The sequence below is a fragment of the Urocampus carinirostris genome, chromosome 1 (genome assembly GCF_059441175.1).
Source record: "Urocampus carinirostris isolate Australia breed hairy pipefish chromosome 1, RoL_Ucar_1.0, whole genome shotgun sequence".
Classification (NCBI taxonomy): Eukaryota; Metazoa; Chordata; class Actinopteri; order Syngnathiformes; family Syngnathidae; genus Urocampus; species Urocampus carinirostris.
The window spans coordinates 59,155,326-59,178,694 of record NC_142349.1 but is presented as its reverse complement, the minus strand read 5'-3'; the positions used below and the strand labels follow the sequence as shown (position 1 = coordinate 59,178,694).

At 38.5% G+C, this 23,369-nt stretch overlaps 2 protein-coding genes across 5 annotated transcripts in view; both read left to right on the top strand.

Annotated features, from left to right (window-relative positions):
* depdc5 (DEP domain containing 5, GATOR1 subcomplex subunit) overlaps nt 1-11,463 on the top strand; it is a 37,529-nt gene extending 26,066 nt beyond the window's left edge. For 2 of the 3 annotated variants that reach the window (XM_088346998.1, XM_088346983.1), the window contains exons 34-42: nt 147-239; nt 999-1,131; nt 3,029-3,128; nt 3,213-3,455; nt 6,385-6,554; nt 7,539-7,710; nt 7,783-7,843; nt 8,840-8,922; nt 10,998-11,463. In XM_088346998.1, coding sequence (XP_088203124.1) covers nt 147-239; nt 999-1,131; nt 3,029-3,128; nt 3,213-3,455; nt 6,385-6,554; nt 7,539-7,710; nt 7,783-7,843; nt 8,840-8,922; nt 10,998-11,296 — 1,354 coding nt within the window. In that variant the 3' untranslated portion in view covers nt 11,297-11,463. The remainder of the gene's footprint in view (nt 1-146; nt 240-998; nt 1,132-3,028; nt 3,129-3,212; nt 3,456-6,384; nt 6,555-7,538; nt 7,711-7,782; nt 7,844-8,839; nt 8,923-10,997) is intronic. The other variant, XM_088346990.1, reaches the window with a different exon arrangement.
* A 2,859-nt stretch (nt 11,464-14,322) lies between these two features.
* Nucleotides 14,323-19,790, top strand: ift20 (intraflagellar transport 20 homolog (Chlamydomonas)). Of its 2 annotated transcripts, XM_088319783.1 has the most exons (6): nt 14,325-14,430; nt 15,814-15,943; nt 16,017-16,102; nt 16,181-16,284; nt 18,696-18,770; nt 19,438-19,790. In XM_088319783.1, exons 2-6 carry the CDS (start codon nt 15,817-15,819, stop codon nt 19,439-19,441), a joined length of 396 nt encoding a protein of 131 aa, XP_088175909.1. In that variant the 5' UTR covers nt 14,325-14,430; nt 15,814-15,816; the 3' UTR covers nt 19,442-19,790. The 2 variants fall into 2 exon arrangements, with proteins under 2 accessions (XP_088175915.1, XP_088175909.1); XM_088319789.1 differs by lacking the exon at nt 19,438-19,790 and having other exon boundaries at nt 14,323-14,430; nt 18,696-18,774.
* Nucleotides 19,791-23,369: the final 3,579 nt, after the last annotated feature.

Genomic DNA, 23,369 nt, shown 5'->3' with positions numbered 1-23,369 from the left:
ATAGTGAAGGGAAGACAATGTCAAAGTTATAATATCTGTATGATCACTGCTAACGGGGTGTTTGTATTAAAAATAATTGTAGTATTGAACACAGTTGTCCTAAGCAAATTAAACGGTGCCTGTTATCAGTTTATTATATTTTACAGATCAGCAGTATGCAATAAGCAGGCATCTGATGACTTTTCACTGTCCTCTTCATCAACACTTTTGGAGATCCTGGAGGCCATTAAAAATCCCACGTAAGTAGGCACATGAATTTTAAGCGTGTCAGGAGCACAACAACGATTAGAATCTGTCAACATCCCCTCACCTAATATACAGGGTTCATACGGTTGCTTCAAATCTTTGCAAATGCTTTGATTTAAATGTTGTGTTTTCAGGGATTAAAAAGTGCCTGATTTTGGGTGAAGTGCTAGTAAATACTTGAAATTGTTTTACAATAAGTCTGCTTAAAAAGGACGCTGACACCGCTCTCTGGTTGGCTTCACTTTGTCATTGGATTTCTTCCCTCGTCATTCACAGCAGCTGGCATTAGTTAGTATGGCATTGGCCTATGAAGCGTCATCACCCCCTATGGATCACCCACAAGAGGACAGGTGCATGCTACACCTCAACAGGGCACTATGAAATATGTATTAGTGCCAGGATTACATATCACTTCTGGACTATTATTATGGGCTATGCATAAATTAAGTTAGCGAGAATTCAAGGCCCTCAGTGGGGTGCCTTTCTGTAGCGATTCATACTGGATTTCTTCTTTTGATGGTACTACAGAAATTGAAAAATTTGTTCTGAAAGTCCTTAAAAAGTGCTTGAATTTAGCCATTAAAAAGGTGTACAAACCCTGAATATATAGACCAAAATCCAGTTCTTGTCCTCTTCGCAAAATGCAAGAGCTGTGACGTGTGCCTTGTGATATGCCAAGCAAATGGTTGATGACATCTTTTTCATTTGTTGGGATGTTTTCTGATTTATTTTTGTGGTGTCTGATATCATAGGACGGGTGTCCTCCTCCTCCCGGAACAGAGAGGCCTGCCATTCAACTGCTTTATAAGTGCTGAGGTCATCCACTGGCTTGTCACTAATGTAGAAGGTGTCACCACACAGAACATGGCGGTTGATGTTATGCAGGTAAAAATTACGTCTTTGATTCAAATCTGAAATCTTTCTCACAGTCTTTAAGATTTTGCATCTATTCCCTAGAGCAGGGGTCAGCAACCTTTTTGGTGGAGAGTGCCACTTTTAAATGTCCTTATAAATCAGTGTGCCACACCAAGATTAATGACTCGCACAACAATTTTTTTATATCCAACAGAGCTGTCATTTTTATATTCATGTTGTATGAATATACATTGTACAACTGACCAATTTATCTTTACTATTTTTGTTCATCAACAAACTAAAAAATGAATTTGAGCAACATGTGGACTTCAACTATTCTTCATCAACGATGAACTACAATCAAAAAAACATTTGATTTGACATACATAATTTAGTTTTGTCGAGCTTTTTTACGTATGCACGCAACCCAGACAGCAACCATTCATCAATAAAATCTTATTTTAGAAACCATCAAAACTTGAAACACACACACACCTTTAATATACTTGCCATCAGTAAATGGTTTTCCGTGCTTTGCCATGCAGTGAGCAATGTGATAGCTTGCTTCAGTGGTGAAGTTTTTAGCAGTGACAAATGTTTTCAGGGATTGTGTTTGTTTGCCTTACCTGGACACAGCGCGTTTTAAAGTCTCCGCTTTGTACGACTCGTCCTTGAATTCATGTTCATGTTTCGTCTCGTAATGACACTTAACACGTGCGAGGTACAACGCTCTCGAGGCATAATGCACAAACAAGCACAGTCATTTTTTTGCACAGTCGTCTGTCCACGCTGGCTGAAAAGAACGAGATTTTTACGCTGGAGGACCTGCTGTGATTCATTCATTTATCGCGCGCCGGTGTTTCTGTGGGTGGGTTAAAACACAGATCTTTCCTTATCTGCGAGGCGCGGCGCAGAAACGCTCACACACAGGGCAGAGGGGCGCTACCTTAAAACCTCTAAGTAACACAGAGCGCAAATGAAAATGTTTAAATTTCACCTAAAAATGCGCATGAAAAAAAAAATCATTAGTATTTTGCCGTGCGCTCGAGTGCCACTGGTTAACCCCTCGAGTGTGCCATTGCTGGCACGCGTGCCATAGGTTGCCGAATATTTCAATTGGTGGGTCAGGACCCAAATTTGTGAACCGTTTCCAGTTGGTCGCTGGCCTTTTGCTTTGCAAAGTTATGCTACGAAGAAGAAAAACGGAGGATCAATTACACTCCTCAACAGCAGAGGGCAATGACGCCCTGCTCGATTTCCTCTACCTGTTCAGTCAACCGGCGCATTTGAGACGGACCACATCTCATTTTATTATGATTTTCTTGGTTTTATTTCCTTTTTCTGCTCATACTAATGGGTCCAAAGAAAGCTAGTGATGAGGGGAAGCAAAAGGGGAAAACAGTGACAACGGTCAAAGAGAAACTATTGCAAAATACGAAAATGGCGTACAAATGTCTACCATTGAAGAACCCCTGGAAGGTAGAATAAATGTTTTAAAAAGGTAATATGTTTAGCTTTTTACCTGTAAATTACTCTTTATTAACTATATAATAAACACTTATCAATGTTTAGGCACATGTTTTATTAATATTTTGGAACTATTTTAGTACGTGGCTATTGTAAAGCAGTTTTAAGCAGTTCCTTATATGCGCTGTATGCTTAAATGTGAGTATATGCGGTACTTGAAGTTGTTTTGGTTTTGCTGGTCATTTTGTTTTTGGAAAAAAAAGAAAAAAACAATGTGAATATATTCTACTATATGTGCTTTGAACTGCACAATCCTTACATTGGATACATTTGACAAGTGGCCATTTTTTGTTGCCTGGGTCGCTGCTTGTCATAGTGTATAATTTTAGGTCCTAAAGTCAGACTAGTTGAGAACCATTGTACTAGAGTGCATCATGTTTTTCATTCTTTTCCGTCTCAGAAAATGCTCGAGGAAGGTTTGGTCACTCATGCTTCTGGAGATGCTATGCGGACCTTTGTTTATGGATTCTACATCTACAGGATTGTGGCAGAAAAGGATGGTAAATGTGTTAAAAAAAAATGTGTTTAAAAGTGTGCTCAATATCCAGAGTTGCATACGTTAGATCTTCTCCTTTCTTTTTTTGCAGGTCAAGCCTCGCAGCTCCCCCCCACAGTGGCTTGTGGCTGGTCCAATGCCGGTTTGGAAGAATTTGCCCTGTTCCAGAAAAAATGGTTCGAGGTGGCATTTGTATTGGAGGAGCAACAACCATCTGACCTCCCGGCGTTCCTCCTGCCCTGGTTGCCGAGCCGACCGGCCTCTTATGCGAGCAGGCACAGCTCTTTCAGTCGCAGTTTTGGAGGACGGAGCCAGTCTGCTGCAATGCTAGGTAAATTGTTGCCCAGTGGTGGGCGGTGCCTTTCACACCTAAACCTAATTTTTCCTGCCAAAATTCCATTCTTATTTGTGCACGAAATCGATCGTCCTTTCTTACCTGAGGAAAATTTCACTGACTGTCGTACAGATTTTCCATGCGTTTCAATTCCATCTTTTATCGCCATCGTAGCTAATGCTGAAAGTCGAGCCTGTCCTGTTGTATTTCAGGCATATGTTTTCATTCGATGTACGGCTGAAAAATTCCGTTTGAACGGAGCAGTGAATAAGAGCGTTTTTTTCTTTGTTTCGTGTTGTGATGCTTAAATTCAACTCCTTAGCCAATCATAGTTGGTGAAACGGCTGACATTTCTTTACGCCTTCTAGAAGGGCCCTGGCTCTGCCAACTCGAAATCTGGCTAAACCAACAGCTTTATCGACACTGATGTCATGCCTCAGGGCCTGCAGAACTAATTGGGAAGGCCTCAGGGTAGATTTCCTACTATTTACTGATATTTGATTGGTTAAATGATTACATTTGAAAGCACACATCTGGGACCAGCCCAACCAAGGGAAAATCAATAAAAAGAAGCTGACAATTATGAATCAATTATATTTTTTCCATGAATGTTTATTAAATCGCATCACATTTTTCAGATATTTTTAGGACAGCAGAGAAGACCTTGCATGACCTCACGGCCCACCACTGTTGTTGGCCTTTTCTCTTTTGTAGTTGAAGCGGACCATCATTGCATTCAGTTTAGTGCTGTATGTACAGTGTCTTTGCGAAAGTATTCAGCCCCATTGATGCTTTCAAACATAGAGAAGGAACATTTACATTTATTGTCGAACTGGGACACGCAATTGTGAAGTGGAATGAAATTTATTGGATTTTTATACTTGTTTTGAAAAATGAACTGAAATGTTCGGTGTGCAATATTAATTATCCCCTTTCCCGTGTTTTCTGCACTATAAGGCGCACCGGATCACCCTAAAAATGGTCTTTTGTCATATATTTTGCATATAAAAGGGAAACCGGACTATAAGGCGAAAGGAATTAAAACTGTAGTGAGAGTAGAACGTATTTATTGCACATTTTTGTTTTGCATAAAAAGAACTGAAAGTTTGGGTGCATGCATACACGAGGTTTTGCAGCATTTATTAGTGCAATCATTGATCAGTAGAAAAATATCGCTGTCCAAAATCACAAAACATTGAACGTGACGGTAATTGAACCTGGGCCCTGGCGGTGAGAGTGCCGAAACCTAATCACGACATCAGTGATATATATCAGTGTTTCTCAACTGATGGTTCGCAACTCACTTTTAGGACGTGGACCTGGTTTCAGTGGGTCGCGGCCCTTTGCTTTGACAAAGATAATGATAATCAGAAAAAAACTACCCATGCTATAATCTGTCAATGAAACTATCAAACGGATCATTCCAAAAAGAGGGAGCAGTTGTGTTTCTCATCGTGTTATAATAACAGATAACAATTTTTTTTTCCTCATCCTGAGGTTTTGAGTTTTTTCTTGCCCGCATGTTGGTTTAATATCAGGTAATTGTGTAATTGTAATCCTGTGCAGTCCTTTGAGACATTTTTGTGATTAAGGGCTAATAAATGTGACTTGACAGATATTATATTATTATTATAAACCACAGCCATATCCCCCTAGTGGGAGGTGGCTAGAGTCATTTTTGACTCTTTTTGGGAGATTGATTCAGGGGAGGGGATTCCCAGCCCCTGGCTCAACCCAACCCAGGTGTTGGGAGTCATTAGGTGACCAAACCCCCCCCAATTCCAACCCCTAATGCTGAACGCCAAGCAGGGAGGCAACGGGTACCAATGTTTAAGTCTTAGGTATGACTTGGCCGAGGCTTGAACCACAACCTCCCAGTCTCGGGGCGGGCGCCATACCCCCAAGGCCACCGAGCTGAATATATAATATGTATAAACAATATTTTGGGTATCTGATGTTGTCCATTTATAAAATAAAGCTAAATGTGCACCATTTGGTTTTGTCAGGGGATGTCCAAGCTACCACTAACCATTTTCCAGCAGCATCCACTAAATATGCTGTTGACTCCAAAAAGCAGTGTTTCTCAACTAGTGGGCCACGACTCACTTTTGGATCGCAGACTTGTTTACAATGGATTTGACAGGCCTTTCCCTTGGCTAAGTATTACTAAGAAAATAAAAATAATTGAGTCAATTTCACTCCTTAGCAGTAGATGGCAATAATGCCCTGCAAATATGAGTTATCATCCGCCATTTCACGCCACAGGAAAAAAACAACAACGGTGGTTCCCAAAAGGACAGGGGCATACTGCACCGGGACAGGGCATTATGAAATTTGAATTGGTGCAGGGAGTATTGTATTTTCTGGACTATAAGTTAGTTTTTTTTTTCAGAGTTTGGCCTGGGGTGCGACTTATACTCCGGTGAGACTTATTTGTGAAATTTTTAAGACATAATTAGGGGGTAAAACTTTCATTCGTTATTTTCACACTTTTTTTAACTTGCTTTTTAAGATAAGTATGTTTTTGGTGTTCTACACACATGTTAATATATACATCAATTTTCATACCTGAGAAGGTTTGTGTTGGATTTGGATCAGGAGATGGTGTAATAATGATGGTCTGTACAGCTCTTTGAGACTTCTTGTGATTAAGGGCTATACAAATAAACCTGACCTGAGTTGACTTTTGTCTCCTAAACAATTTGAATAGGTTAGATTATGCTTGGTTTAAACTGCACAATCATTTTATTTAATACAAGTGGAAATATATTCTCAATTTGGGTCGCGACTTGTTATTAACGTGGGCTGGTGGGTCTTGAAGTCAGACTAGTTGACAACCACTGATGTTGATGACACACAAAAAATGAAATCGTGTCAACACAAACAGCCAAGTTTCCTGTCCATTTACTATCTGTGTTTCTTCTAGCTGCCACAGTTCCGGAACAGAAGACAGTCACCCTGGATGTGGACGCAAGTAATCGCCGAGGTCGAAATGAATGGTGCACCTGCTATTACCACGGCAACTTCGCCATGAATTCCGCCTTTGAGATCAAACTCCATTGGATGACTGTCACTGCAGCAGTCCTCTTTGAGATGGTAAGTTTGTGGCTTTTTATTCAGGCACAGCACAATAAAACATCAACATTAATCGTTAATTAATCAAAGAAAACACAAAACTATTGCAATAAAAAAACAGCTGTTTAGTACAATAAAGACGGTGACCCTACTTACGAACAAGATAGAATTTGTTCGTAAGTTGCTTCAGTGCTATATTTTGTATGTTCAAGGTTTATATAAGTAGATTTAAGGCTTGTATAAGTAACCTGTATTGTTTTGTACTAAAAAAATAAGCATTTCATGAAATAATATGCTCTCTAAAGTTAAATAAAGTTGAGTTGAACTTACTTTTGGAAGATGGGCTTCAAGAGCCAGGCGACTTCCTCCTCTGTGGTAAAAAGTGGCCAAAAAAAAGCGATCAAACCATTTTCTCAACCGCATCAAGATTTCTTATTACACATTCATTTCAAAAGAAACTGCTCGCCTCTTCTTTACACTTTACACCACCCATATTGAATGGATGCACGAGATATTAAACAAGAAAACGTCAAAGTTCTTGGCGCGCTAGAGATACAGTGCAGCCGGATTTCTTCTTCGGGGTGGATGAACGATTTACCCAATTGCACAGCCTTCGGAGCGTGCCTATTATGAATGCTGGGTATTGTTTGTTTTCTGAGAATCTACTGCACCTACCGGTAACTTGTCTGTCACGTACTATGGAGTAGATATACTAAAACCTGAAATATTCCGGTTATTCACTTTGCACTGCTATTATTTTGAACAGCACTGTACATGCCAATGCTCAAAATTCTTTAGTTTTTCCATTTTTGTGTTGAGGGTTTTACCCCTAGAGATTTCTTCTTACTTTCGAAAGTTTTGGAACAGAAACCTTTTAATCTTTGCGGAAGACGCTTGGGTTTTAGATCGAAAGATAAACAGGAATAGAAAGTTCCGAACTGTGGTTAATTTTACCGGCTATCTGTCCGCTCTTCCAAGTCTATTTAATAATTGTCTATTTTAAAGATTCAAGGTTGGCACAGGAAAGCGGCATCCTGTGGTTTCTTATTGGTTCCTGTGTTGGAGGGTCCCTTTGCACTGACGTCGCACTTGTACGGAGACCCTCTGAGAGCGCAACTCTTCATTCATCTCAATATTCAATGTCTGATGAAGAATGGCAGCGAAAACCTGTTTGACGGTATAATTCTTAATGGCCATTTTTTTTCTCCAATTGATTTATTTTTTTGTTTTTTTTTACCCTTTTGAACAGGCTTTGAACCAGAGACCTATTGGGACAGGATGCAGCTCTTTCAAGAGGCCATATTGAGCAGGTTTATTTTTTTTCCTCTGAAGTTGCTATTTTAAACTTGCATGTACACCAACACCTACTGCTTCTCGCCCTTGAAACTTTTTAACCATTATTTTCCAATTGAAACAAATATCAACTTTGGCTCGAGACTAGTATTTTAGTCAATGGCTGCTTTTCTTTTTTTGAAGACTTTGTGTGTAAATTAATCGCTCCATCACATTAGATTTCCTTTTAGGTAGAAGTTTTCCACTTTCAATTTTAAAGGGAAAGTTTGTAATATTTGACCACTAGGTGTCACAACTGTGTAGTTCCGCTTCAAAGCACAAGGAAGCCTACAAACTACGGGGACTCAAAGTGACCAAAAATTACCATGATTATTCTCGTTTATGCAGCTTTTTCCCTTTTTTTTCTTCCTCGTCTTTCTTTTCCCCCTTTGTTCATTTATTTTTCTCTTTTTCCCCATTATGTTGAAAGATGGCCAACCATCAGCCTAATGTTAGGTCTTAAAATAAATGCTTATTTTTCTACATACGAGTAATTAAAAAAAAAACTTGTTTGTATGATATGTATTGTTGCTTATTATTTAAACCAATATTGTTTTTTGTTTTTAAAAAAATTATGTGTTTTTACCACTAGGAGACATCAAATAATACACACTGTCCCTTTTAAACAAGCACATGGTTTTTTCTTTTAATATTCTGAAGACGGATTGTGTTTCACACATAAAAAGTGCATGATAACATCTAGCACGTTTTAATGATAAAAGGTTGGCATGTATGCACTTGAATTCTCTCTAGAATAACAGAAATTACCCATATATATTTCAAATTTCCCCCCAAAAAACATAAATGGGCATGAGGGATGTATTATGAGACTCAGTCTTACTTGACCGTCATCAACTTTTGCAACACAAGATCTTTCCATTATCAAGCCTTGTATCATAACTCTCGCAGCTCATATTTATTTACATTATATCTTTCTAAAGTTCCTAATCCTCTGTGTACCTAAAATCTTACAGATTTGGATTTGTTCAGGACAAATTTTCTGCTTCTGCCTTCAATTTCCCATCGGAGAATAGGCCCCAGTACATCCATGTAACAGGTTGGTTCTTCAGTTTACACACACAGAATGTACTGTATTTTCTGCACTATTAGGCAACCCCCCCCCCAAAAATTAGTCATATATTTTTCATACTCAATGCACAACACACTAGAAGCTGCATGAAATTAGGACTACAGTAAGAGATACCATTGGGCTCTTTCTATGTTTACGGCATATAATAGTGCAATGGTAATTAAAATCCCAAAACATTGTTTGCAACAGGAATCGGGGATGAGGGAACTTACACTTTATTGCTAGACCACTAGTGTGCGGTCCCTTCTCAAGGTTTCATGTTGAGGTTTTTGAGTTTTTCCTTGCTCTCATGTAAGTTTTAGATCAGGGGATAGTGTCATAATAGTCTCTGGTTTGCAATCATCTGTGGTCTATGCAGCCCTTTAAGACTCTTTGTGATTAAGGGCTATACAAATAAACATGACTTGACTAGTAGGACAGATGACATCCGAAAAGGCAGGAGAGGGGCTGAGAGCGAGGGAGTGGGGAGAGAGGGGAGTCTGAAGAGAGCGATGGGAGAGAGCATAAATAAGAAAGTTTGATTTTAAAGGTACACAGTATTTTTTGTGCATACCTTTATTAAAGGGACTTACCAACTCAGAGTGACAGCAAGTTGAAACCCTGTACCTATTTTGAATTAGTCTATGGTTTGGGGTTTTTAGGGGCAGACAGAGAGACAGAGAGAGACAGACAGATATCACGCTCTATGTATATATGCATCATTTAGGGAGCATAATGAAAGGAGCGGGACACAAACTCTTCTCAGCGGAATGCAGAAATGCAGAGCAGGTGTCTGGTCACAGTACAATATGAAAGACGCCATGATATAAATTGGCCAATCGACATCGGAGAGTCAAGAGGTGCTGGCCTATCAGTGTAAATGTAGGGTGTACAAAACGCTCCCCCGTGATGTGGGAGGAATCCTTTGTTTTGTTTTTTCATTTGATCTTTTTTTATTTTTTCCCACAAAGAGCGATACCTGAAGCGCGAAGTTGTGATGAGTCTCTGTAATGGCTTTTCTTTATTGATTTGTAAGGCATATGGATAAACTCTAACAACATACATTTTATGGTTTATTAACGCGAATGAAAATACATTGAAAATACACTTAATTTGGACTCTTAATCATGAAATACTTTTTACATCATAAGCAAACAATTCAAAACAATTGTATTAAATTACACCTTACATTGACAAAATTTTGAGTTCTCCTATTTGCTACTGCTGCTAAGCAACATTAATGTCTATGCTAAAATGCTGCATTTGACTGCTAGATGGCAGCGCGTCCCTAAGAATACAATGCACTGAATACTTTCCTGTGATCTAGCAGTACAGTATTACCTCAGCGATCCACTTGTAGCTCCTGATCTAAGTAAGTCAAGTCAAGTCATGTTTATTTGTTTAGCCCTTAATCACAAAGAGTCTCAAAGGGCTGCACAGATCAGACTATGACACCATCCCCTCATCTAAAACCTACATGAGGGCAAATAATACACATATTATCAACATAAAATATAGGTTAATCATATGCTATTCTGTAACTTTACGCACAAAATGAATTAGAAAAAAAGGCGTAAAAAATAAATTTATAAAAAAATAAGGAAACGAGAAAAAAAGAAGAGAAAAGTGCAAGGGGAAAAATAAATAGCTACTGAAATAGAAACAAAGAATAAAAAGAAGGAAAGGGATACAAACAAAAAGAAACATGAAGAAGAAAAAAGCTCTCAGAATAAAAAATACAAGAAAAAAAGCTTGAAAAACAGACACAAAAGAAGAAAAAGAAAGGAAAAAAGGACAAAAAAATCAAGAAAAAGCTCGGAAAAAAAGAAGGAAAAAGAAGTCAATAGCTGAGAAAAGTAAATAGCTATTAAAAAAACTAAAACAAGAAAAAAGGACAAGAGAGAAAGAGGAAAAGAATAAAGCAAGAACAAAATAAGTAAAACGCTAAGAAAACAAGAAACAAAAATAGAAAAAGGGGAAAAGAGATGAAAAAAAGCAGGGGAAAAACACAAAGTAATGAGCACCCCTGTTCTTGATCCAATTTGAGTCTGCCCTTTTTCCAGGCACCGTTCTGCTTCAACTGCCATACTCCAAACGCAAATATAGCAGCGGGCAGCAGCGTCGACGCCGGAACTCAACCACGTCTAACAGCCAGGGGTCATTCAGCGGCGAGGATCGCATTGGCTACTATTGGGCCTACAACACCATGTTGACTAAAGCTTGGAGAACCGGACTTCTGGGTGACGAGAAGCTGGCTGACCGTCTGCTGAAAGACTTTACGGACTTCTGTGCTAATAAAGACAACAGACTGCTCGGCTTCTGGGAAATCTGCCAGGAAAAACTTAATACCAGCGCTCCCTAAAAGCATTTCAGTCCATTTTGAACTGTGGCAGTGGTTCTCAAATAGTGACGCAGGCCACCCTCGGGGGGGTAGGTGTCAAATCTCCGTCAAGGAGGGCGCGGGCGCATTTGACTTTGGGGAAGTTTTTTTTCTTTTCTTTCCCCAAATAAAGTGAAATTGTACCTTCACTACACTAGGGCGCAGTGGCGTTCTCTTTAGAAGAATGTTTTGTTTACATTTAGCCTTCACGCAAGGCATTAAGAACACCGTATAAGCATTGAGTATGAAGTATAAGCATGAAGTGTAACAAACCCTCAAGTGACCCCATGAAAAATATATTTAACACAGATGCAAAGACAGACAAAGTGAGTTGGGGTAAAGAAACAAACAAGTCTTCTCACTGAAGTTAAGACGAGTAAGTTTAATGAAGCGTATATAGCAATTCACTGCTACCACAAAGGGAGGCGAGCAAAGAACGGTGTGCTTGGCAGGTTAAAGGTGTTGCAAGCGGACAAGACTAGGGCAGACGATTAAGCTGAAGCTTGAAGACATCACAAACCAATAACGCTAATAAGACGCTTGAGATCTTAATCAGAAAATGTTCCGAAAGGCGTCGTTTGCTGTAACAAAAGAAATTTCCTCTATTGTGGGACGAATACATGATTATCTTATCTTAGATACCAGGGACACGGTGGGGGAGATGGTCCCTATTGCTGAATTGAAGCTTATAGGACAGTGAATGCACATTGCACATAACCTTACACGAGTTTCTGCCTCTGACCCAAAATGTTTTATTTGCTGGAATTTGGTTAAAAAACACAACTTTACCGTATTCGGTCTCTGCCGTGACACGTCACGGGAATCTGACTTGCGTCATGGTTGCTGCTTTTAGCTATTAGGGTGCAGATAAAATTTCATGTTGCTATCAATAATTTTGTGAGAGGACATGTTGAGAACAGAATGAATGAATGTCCTTTGTTTTCATTCTACAAGTCTATTCCTGTTCATTAAGTTTTACTGTCAGAGCACACATTTCAATCTTAATACAGAAATCCCTCGCTGTATCGCAGTTTGTTCTTCGCTGAGACATACTTGGGCTGCTAAACAGTCTCTTGATATTGGTTAAAAATAATTACATTTTTACAGGTACATTTTACAATACTTTTATTTGCTAAACAAATTATTGGGCCTGTAAAAACGGTTTGCTGTTTGGTTTCATAGTATAAAATAGTAAATGGATTTTTACTCCACAAATGTTGCTGAGCAGGGTTTTTTTTAAACACAACCACAGCAATAAACGCAAGAGTGTCGTTATACAACTGTTTGTTTAAATTGTCAGGAGAAAAAAAAAAAAATTTGTTGTTGTGACTTGTCATAGCAATAAGACATAGCGACTTATTCCGCGCGTGCGTAGTGCAATGCCAAGCTAGCAGCGGCAGAGTCCTGTGAGTGTGCACAACAATCCACAAAATTGGATTGGAAACATTTATTATTTGTAAAATACTATAATCGAATCACACCTTTGGTTTTTGACAAATAACAATCGTTTTGCAAATGCAATAGGATTGGTTTTGAATCAAAGTCGCCCCTTCCAACATGGCGGCTACGTAGGCAGAAAGGTAGTACTGCACTTAAAAAGAACTGGCTTTTTCGGCTCTGCTTGCTAAAGAGAGACGGCTCTTTAGATTGTTTTTTTTGCTCTGGCTCACGTATTACCAATTAAGTCAAGTTTATCTGTGACGCAGTTAATCACAAGGAGTCTCAAAGGGCTGCACAGACCACAGATTATTGCAAATTATTGTGAAAACAACTTTTGTTTTTGAACTCCCTTTTAGTTTTGGAAGTAACGGATTACAAAGAAAGACATTCCTGGAACGCAATTACTTTTCTCTGTAACAGCTACTTTAATGCGTTATCAATAACATTTTGTAACTCTACCATGGGTACTACTTTGTGCGTTACTACATTACTCCGTTACTTTATAAATGCAGATAATTATCGTGCTATTTGATGGATGAATACTGTTGCATTACCTATGTTGACATATACATCCCTTGGAGAGAAAATTCCCGAAGCGTGCATTTAGCTACGAAATACAACTAAGTACGAGGGGTGAATTTCTACTCATCTAGATACTCTCCCTACCATGTATACTAGCATTTAAGCTGAATGTACAACAATAAAATGGGATACAGTATGTAACATTATGCACAAAATGATTTAAGAAAATATATATTTTTAAAAAATAAAAACATTGAAGAGGAAAAACAGAGAAAAAAAAGAAAAGAGAAATGTAAAAAGTGAGGGGGGGGGGAAAGAAAAAAAGAAAAGAATAGGCCGTGAAAAGAGAAACAAAATAAGAAAGAAAAAATAAAGATCGGTATTTTACCAGAAATTATGTAAAATTATGCTCAATATGAATAGAGACATTCTAAATAAATCTATTATTCTAAAAAAAATTGGTGAGTAGGTGGATCCCTTAACCACGAGGGTCATAAAGGCACTCTTTCCTGCGATGTGTCTTCGGCAAGTACAGCCTATTAGTACCCATCCCTCTTCGGCCAACAAATGTTTGTACCCGGCCTCGGACCGGAGACCGTTCTAAGTTACAATAGCTTTTAATATTTTTACTCTTCAATGAACTTTGAACCTTTTTGTACTAAGCAACTTTAAAGTAAAGCAACTCTGAATCTCTGAAAACAAACAACACCTCAATAAAATATTGACTTGTTAGTGCAATAATGAAATTTCAGAACAAACTTCACATTTATAAACAGCTAATTGTGAAAAATATTTTCCCTGAACAACACAGGAAACATAAAATATCTACCCAAAAAAATCAATTTTAGCCTTTTATATAAAGCACTTAACATATTTAAAGTCACGGAATAAAACAAATGCATATCGACCACTTTCACGAGAAAAAAAGGCATCTCATTTCATTTCATCTCGAAGGGAATCAGCTGTTTGGTAGGGAGCCGGCTCCATTCAAAGAGCCGTTTCATAAAGCCTTTTCGTTCACGAAAAACACGTCAATAATACGTGGTGGTAGCTAGCACAAGATCTCCGGGACTCTTCCCGTATGGAACATTGAGTAGAGAGGCAACGATTACACTTATTATATACTTTATTTGGTACAAACTAAATCGTCACAGGTAAGCATTAAACAGAATGAATGTTACCTTATGTTTAATTTGTAATAAAATGCGTTTCGCTAATGCTTAGGAAGCTACGCTCATTGTCGATTCACGTCACTTAATGCCACGTAGTTTTGTTGTTCAAATTTGTAACCAGATAAATGTTAATGTTTTGTTTATTTTCGAGCGAACTCCCTCGATTTCGGCACAGTTATGTTTACAATAATCAGGGTTGGGAGGGTTACTTTAAAAATGGAATCCGATTCAGTTACTAATTACCTGTTGAAAAATGTAATCGGTAACGTTATCTGAATACCATAACGTTGCAGTAATTTAACTTGATTACCTTTCGGTTACTTTTGGGTACTCCAAAAACGAATATGCTAATAAAAGACAAAGTAAAATAAATATAAATAGAATGAATGTAGTGTAAGATAAATGAACAATACAACCTTGAGAAAGAAATCGAGAAAACCAAGCTCAAGTGTATTTTGTCCAACAAAAAGAATGCTCACATTTTAACCATGTAGAAATAAACCGTTCTCTTTCATATGGCTGATAAGATATGCTCTGTTTTAGTTCACATTAAGAGCACACCGTGAACTTAATATTGTTTTAAACACACTAAGTGTTTACTTCTAAATTTCCAACACACTCTAGGACAATCTTGCCCCCTCTCTCTGACTCTCTAGTGCAGTGCTTCCCAATTATTTTCCATCACGCTCCCCTTTAGAAGGAGAAATCCTCTCGCTGGAGGAAAGGAGGCAGGAGAAGGGCGTGGGAGAAGAGTGATTTCTGGCTCGCTGTCGTGGTTTTCTTTTATTGCAAGATGAGAATGGTGAAAGTAAGAATAGGACTGTTTTATATACAGTCCAAATGCTAACCCAAACCTCCAAAAAGTTGACAAAAGGAAGAGTTTATTAAAGCGCAGCTAAGAATTGCACATACTTGCAGGCGCAACAGAAGGTGCTTGGCAGAGGCTGCAATGATGATTTTAGCCAGAAGATCGCGTCAGCAAGTAGAATATTTCGAAGTTACAGACACCATCTTTTAAGTCTTTCTTACACGTTTACCTTCGAATTCCGTGTCCAATCGCAATGTTTCAATGACAATAAAGACAATCTTATTCCATTTGAAATGTCTCCCACACTGTGTAGTAAGCAGCTGATGACTTTCTGGTCTGTGTTTATGGCTCTTTAAGTTTTTCTATCTCTACTAATCTGAGTAATTTAGCGACAAATTTCTAAACTTTGATCAAATACAAACACAGTCTTAATTCTTGGCCCAATTTCTGTTCAGACATAAGTCACGCTTTACGTTGTCAGGTCCAAAGTCTCATCTTTGATTTTTATTACATGTGTGTGATGGGCATACTATTTACCTTTCTGTGTTACTTGTTAGGCCATGGCTCAAGACTTATTAGAAGAGGAAGGCATTTTCTTTGACGAATTCAACAAACTCCGAGCGCTCGAACCAGATGTCAGCCAAAAGACCACCGAACTCAAAGAAGAGTGCACTGAGTTTGTCGACAGTAAGATTAGTGTCACTTACGCCTAAACGTTGATGAGTTCGTCTCTTGTACTGTTTTATTCGCGCTTTTTCAGAGATTGGACAGTTCCAGGAAAAAGTTGGATCTTTAATGGAACTTGTTGATGAGTTGGCAAAAGAGACAGAGGCTGAAAAGTTAAAGGTAAAATTGGCTTTTTTTTCCCCCCACTTATCGTCAAAATCAATCCTGCAAGTCACGCAATGCTTTCTCCTATTTGAGGCTATCGGAGGAAGAAACGTGCTGAAGATGATGGCCAAGCAGAGAGAGGCTATGCAGCAACAGCTTCAAGCTCTTATTGCAGAGAAGAAGATGCAACTTGAAAGGTGAAGAACTGAAGGTTCTGAGTCATTACTAAATACAATTAGAAAGCAGTACTGATGACTAAATACCCAAACTGTTGTACTGTGCGCTAGCTATTTATATGTTACGTGCTACATTCCCTTGTTCGCTATAGTCAGAGAGGTACAATATACACTACCGTTCAAAAGTTTGGGGTCCTTAAGAAATGTCCTTACTTTTGAAAGAAAAGTAATGTTTTTTCCAATGAAGATAACAAAACTATTTAGAAATACACCTGAAACATTGTTAAAATGGTAAATGACTATTTTAAATGCAAATGTTTGTTTTCAATGCAATACCTATACAGGGTTCCTGCAGATCCTTGAAAATTCTTAAAAGGCTTTCAATTCATTATTCTAAAAATAAGGGCTTGGTTGGCATTAAAAGGTCTTAAATACAATTTTTGAAAGTCTTTAAAATGTAAACACAAAGATTTGATCATATTTATTAATAGTCCACATCCAGGAAGTCAAGTCATGTTTATTTGTATAGCCCTTAATCAAAATGAGTCTCAAAGGGCTTCACAGACCACAGATTATTGCAAATTACAGACTATTATTACACCATGCCCTGATCTAAAACCTACACGAGGGCAAGGGAAAACTCAAAAAAAAAAAACAGCATTAAGAAAATGAAGAAATCTTGGAGGGACCACACATGAGGCAATCCCCCTTACAGGATGACCAGGCTGCAATGGATGCCGCAATAACGAACAACACACAGATATTGTAAACATGAAATATAGGTCATTCATAAGATATAGAATAGAAGTGTGTTTTAAACCTAGATTTAAACAGTTCCACTGAGGTTGCAGATCAAACCTGAGCGGGCAGAGCTTTCTCCACACCAGGGCCCAAATGGAGAACACTATCAAACCTGCGGATCTCTTCTTGGATCTTGGGATCACTAGTTGACCAGCATTTTCAGAGTGAAGGCTCCGGACCTGGAACATAGGGGGAAATTAAATCTGAAAGATATGAGGGAGCAAGTCCATGTATGACTTTGTACAATACCAACAGAATCTCAAAATCACATCTTAAGCTAACAGGGAGCCAATGCAGGTTAGCTAAAATCAGGGTAATGTGATCCAACTTCTTTGTCTTAGTCACTGCAGCATTTTGTACCAGCTGCAGGCTCTTGATTTTGGACTTAGGGAGACCGGAGAGTAGTACATTACAGTAATCGAGACTGGAGGTAACAAACGCATGAATTATAATCTGAATTATAATTTATCAATATTACGAAGATTTTTTTCTCCAAGTATGTGTTTTCTACACTCAAATTGTGTCATGAATAAAGCAGTGTTATATTTTTCAAAAATGTTTTACACTGGACTAAACTCATTTTTCATGCATAAAATTAAAATGCTTCATGAATGTAGCAGAAGAGTTCTTTGGAATTAGGAGTTAATAGCCATTTTTGACTGATGATCCATAATGTACTGTAAACATCCTTTTTATTGATTTTTTTTTTTTTGGGGGGGGGGGGGGGGGATTTTTTTTGTTTAGATTGTTTTTAATTTGCCGACATGGTCTTAAATCTTATTTAAAAGTCTTCCGTCTAACTTGACTTTAACTGTAGCAACCCTGGTATAGAGGCCCATTTCCGGCAACAAGCACTTGTGTTCTAATAGTACATTGTATTTGCTAATTGCTTTAGAAGACAAAGAGGCTTTTAGAAAACCCCTGTACAATGAAGTCAGGACCACTGAAAACTGTTTGGTAAGAGAAGCTATAAAACTGACGTTCCTTTGGGTTAGTCGAGTATCTGAAGTGTCGCGGCTGCGGTCAAAGTTCTGTAATGGCCAGGATAAGAAAGCGTTCATTTCTATTCTTCTGAAAAATGAAGCCTTTTCTATGCGGGAAATTGCCAAGAAACAGAAGATCTCCTTCAACCGTGTGTACTACTCTCTTAGGAGAACAGCACGGACTGAGTAGAACGATAAGTGGGAGGCACCACTGCACAAACGAGTAAGAGGACAAGTACATTAGAGTCTCTATTTTGTGAAATTGAAGCGGGACAGGTCCTTCACTAGCAGCTTAGTCAAACACTACCCAGAAAACACCAGCGTCAACATCTACAGTAAGGAAGTAACTCCGAGGCGCAGTGGTAAAAAAGAACCCATATCTGAGACTGGCTAGCAAAGGGAAGACATTGATATGATGAACAAAAGAACACAGACTTTGGACAACTCATTTGAGAAATAAAAGGGACTTTTTCATGGAAAACACAAATGTTTGAATGTGTATAATGACATTTCTGGTCAAACCAGGAGTCTTTAATGCACTATTACAGGCTTTAACATGAAATAACCTCAATGATTTAAAACATTTTGTACATTTAGAAGACTGAAATTTCTCCATCGAAGCTAATTTTGAATTCTGTATCATTTCAGATATCGCATTGAATGTGAGGCGTTGGCTAAAGTGGAATCTGAGCAGAATGAGTTCATCAATCAGTTTATTATGCAGTGAGTAATGAGTGTGTTCTCTTACATTGTATTTATTTTTACATTGAATCAAATCAAAATCTCCAACTCTGATTAGCATCACAAGGTTGGCAATTGAGAAATGACCGCCAATTTTTGGGCCAACCTTTCTTCAACAAAGCAAAAACTTCAGAGAACACTCGTTAACCGCGGCAGTAACATTCTAAAAAGAAAAAAACTGTGAAGTATAAACCTTTATTATTTTTTATAATTATTATCTGATTACTCTACAAGACAGCACGGCGGATGAGTGGTTAGCATCCGAGGCACAGTTCTGAGGTCATGTGTTCAAACCTAGTTTCCGGCCTTACTGTGCGGAGTTTGCATGATATCCCCGTGCTTGCAGGAGGTTTCCTCAGGTTAATTGGCCGGTTCAAATTGACCCTAGGTGTGAATGAGCGAGTGAGTTATCTGTTTCTTTGTACCCTGCCACTGGGTGGCAACCAGTTCAGGGTGTCCCCTGCCCACTGCCGGAAGATTGCTGGGATGGGCTCCAGCACCCCCATTTGGATAGTGTATTTTTTACAGGCTCAAGCATTTGTTTAACAAATATATGTACAATCTGTACCTTAACAATTAACAAATGCATTAAGGGTGAGCGATTGTCCGGGTATATAGTTTTTATCTGACCAACATTTTCTTTTAACAGTTGATCCTGGAATTCAACCAGAACGTCATGAATTCGTCATTCAGAACCCTCGGAGTACCGCTGCTCGAGAGGTACTTGGATTATAATTGGAGGATTCAGGTTGTAACGCTGCTTTTGAATACTTGAAAGAAGAAAAAACTAAAGATGGCACACAAACATTGGTGCATGGATGCTATGCCAATCCTGTGCAAGACTGAATTTATCCGTGTGGGAAAACTGAGCCTTGTTGAATCCAGAAAAGAAATGTGCCTTACAAACACGTTTAAAGGCCTCACAGGATCCACATCTCTCAAATGTGCAGCTATGTAAAGGAATTGCTTTGGAATTTGGAGGAGCTCATTTCCTCAATTGTTGATGAAGACGTGGAGGTAGTCGGCAGATCTTCACACTGGCACTTCACTACCTGTCTGCCACTTGTCAGCATGATTAGTGGTTACTTGTTGACTAAAATCCGATTGGAAACTGACTATTATTTATATTGTTTACTATTATTATCTCGATAATGTAAAGCCACCTAAAGCATGCACAGAAATACATATAAGGTCTTAAGCTGACTGTGAGTATTCCAATTGTGATGGTTGGCTTAGTCCTTTCATTTCCAAATACTTTTGCATGTATACAGATCTGAATGATCCGATTCTTTTTCAACCGGGATATTTTTAGCACGGCGGCGCAGTGGTTAGCGCTTGTGCGGCACAGTTCATGTCTCGGGAACCTGTCGTGGGTTCAAATCCAGCTCCAGACTTCCTGTGCGGAGTTTGTATGTTCTCCCCGTGCTTGCGTGGGTTTCCTCCGGGCACTCCGGTTTCCTCCCATATTCCAAAAACATGCATTTCAGGTGAATTGGCCGGTCCAAATTGTCCCTAGGTGTGACTGAGCGAGTGAGTTGTCTGTCCCCGTGTGCCCTGCGATTGGCTGGCAACCAGTTGAGGGTGTCCCCTGCCCACTGCCCGGAGATGGCTGGGATGGGCTCCAGCCCCCCCGCGACCCTAATGAGGATAAGCGGTATGGCTAATGAGATGAGATGAGATATTTTTATACCCCAAAGCGCCATGGGACTTGTAGTATGGAGACAAATGATACACGCAAACGTACTGACTAAAAAGCCTCATGTGTAAATGTGGAAGTCTCAAGAACATTTCCGTTTTATCTTCTGCCTTCATGGTTAAAATGTCACAGTTGTATCCATCTGTGTATATTGTAAGTCTGTGCTTTTGGCAAACAACACAGGAGCACATGTTGTAAATTCACAGGACAAAGCAATGCAGCATGGATTTTCGTTGAATTAGCTGAGAGACATGAATGAAATTAACCTTTAACGTCTAAATGTACTTGTCTTTTTGCGTGATGATTCGCTCCATGCTTTTCTTTGTAATCGGAATACTCGCAAACTCGTTTTTCTCAAGGCATGTAAACGATATACTGTACTTGGATTGCTCCAAAAATGTTTGTAGATTCGAGATACATTAACCCAGGGGTTGGGAACCTTTTGAACCTAAAGAGCAATAATACCATATATTTTATGACAAAATTTAACAAAACCTCCAAACAAAAGCTAATTTTTCAGTGCACTCTACTGCGTGACATTAGATGATTTAATAAAAGTTATGAAATAATAATGATGCCAAAGCCCATGTCCCATATCAACAAATACACCACTTTAAACTTGTCTCTCTCCCACAGTTAAGATCGTTAAGGCTTGTTTTGACCTTCATTTCTTTTCATAATTAATGGTTTCAAAATGAGATGCTAGCAATTATTTTGTAAAAATGTCACAAAATACTTCAACCGAGAAAGTTTATGGATGTATCGAATGCGTCCTTTCATCGCACCCCTACTGTCCATTGAATCTAATCGCTCCGGGTGCTTGGCTCGGCTTTTGGGGTGTTGACAGTTTGTTCTATGGGTTTTTATTGTAAAGTTATTATTTAATGAGCTTTGTTATAAAGGATTTCTTCGCAACATTAGAGCCAAAAGGGGGTCTGTTGGTGTGGCACCTCGACTGTTAACTGGTGGGACTGCCCTCTATACTCTGGACTGAATCATTTGGCACCCTAGTGCTGCTTCGACATTGTATGTACTGAATTTAGCACAGCGCTAACAAAATTAGAAACTTTATGTCTTGCCTATTTTATCTCTGAGCCATACGTAGAAATGAAAGAAGCCACAACTAACCTAACCCCTGCTATAACGTGCCCATTTCGGTCATGTTTCTGACTAAAGGTCAAGATTTGATTGGCTGATAATCTCCAAAGGGATTGAAGCGTTTTTTTTTGTTTGTTTGTTAAAACAACAGATCAACACTAGCACCTCATAGTAGTAAGAAAATTGCATATGGTTGCTAAGGCAAAAACGTTGCTTAGCATCCATTGCTGTGCAACACTCAAAAGTTGCTAGTTCCTGCTCTGAAATTGTAAAGTATGTCCTTGTGAACTGTCAAAGGAAGGGTTGATTAATTGTGCATTCCAAGTATTTATTCTGTAACACAATAATCTTTAAATTATAGTGCTTAAAATAAGTGTGTTAGAATGTTTGACAAATTATTCCAGTCATGGGCTATACTTTCTGCCGGCTATCTAACCTTGATGTCCAAACAGATCCAAAACAAACCATTTTTATTTGCCGATTTTTACTGTCAGGAGTCGTTGAACCCCCATTTTTGTAATCATGTTCATGTTTTTCAAATAAATGTTTTTGGCTATTAAATGGATTTGAAAATTGAGAGGCTTTTGTCTAATTCTTTTTACTTCAGTGCAGCACTTACAGTACTTTATGTCTCAAAAGTGAGTACACCGCTCACATTTCTGCAAAGATTTGTTCAGTATGTTTAATTGTACTACACTGAAGAAACATTGCTTTGACACAATGAAAGGTAGTCTGGGTAATGCTTATGACTTCCTGAGCAATGGTAACCGCTAAGCTTTACATTGACTATACTATCAATTTAGGCAAAATGATTATTTAAAGGGACCCTGAGTAATATTTAGTGCCTCCTCGTGAAACAAAAAGCTTTTGGTCAGTAAACGAAACAAAACATTAATTTGAATACTAGATTAAAAATACACGAACCATCATACCATTGTTCACTTTTGTGGGTAAGAATCACAAGTCGAGAAACTTGATTTTTTTTTACATGGTGGAATCCCTACTGAGGTCGCCGCCATGTTTTCTCCCGTCTTGTTTCTTGCTATGTCACTGATTTTCGTTAGCATTAGACAACAGTGCCATCTGGTGGTCAAATATTACACACGGTGTTTGAAAAAAAATCAAGAAACAGTTGCCCGGAATTCTTATTTTTTTTAATATTTTTGGCGGAGTTTGTCTTGAGATTATTTGATGGGGGAAAAATGTCAATTAGCTGGAAAAAAAAGGTTAGGAAACACTCATCTAATTGATGTCAAATTACATAAACAACAAATAATTAGTGGACCCATGACTGTATTTATTAGGCAGGGAGGGAAAAAAAACACTTCCACGTCTCATGACATTTTAACAATAAAAAAATTTCAAAGAATCACTCAATCACCTATACAAAAAGACAAATAAGATCGAAATGAAAACACGTCCTCCCTTTCGTTGTTTTATTCACACGGAACCAAAACACGAGTACAAAAAAGTCGGGTGAGTACCGTTTACCACAAAAATAAAGAAAAGCAACTTTTTATCGGGAGGCATAGCTAAGGATGCTTCTAATTTTAAGTTAGGAGTGGAGAAAAAAATAAAATACATAACAGAGACATCCCACATGCAAATAAACCTTGAAGATGTGCTATCCCTAAAATGGGCTCAGAGGTAGACATTTCATTGCATTTCTACCTTAAGCATCACCGGCGCAAACTCGCACACAGAAAAGAACCAACATGTAAAAGTGTTCACATTTAAAAACTGCTTGGAATTTCTCGATTGTCCTCACATTATTTTTCATCAATGCC

Bases quoted from the DNA above. Each gene is read 5' to 3' on its own strand.
- ift20 (XM_088319783.1), top strand. From the start codon at position 15,817: ATGGCTCAAGACTTATTAGAAGAGGAAGGCATTTTCTTTGACGAATTC. The intron at 15,944-16,016 runs GTAAGATTAGTG...GCGCTTTTTCAG, and splicing joins GTGCACTGAGTTTGTCGACA to AGATTGGACAGTTCCAGGAA. The intron at 16,103-16,180 runs GTAAAATTGGCT...CTCCTATTTGAG, and splicing joins CAGAGGCTGAAAAGTTAAAG to GCTATCGGAGGAAGAAACGT.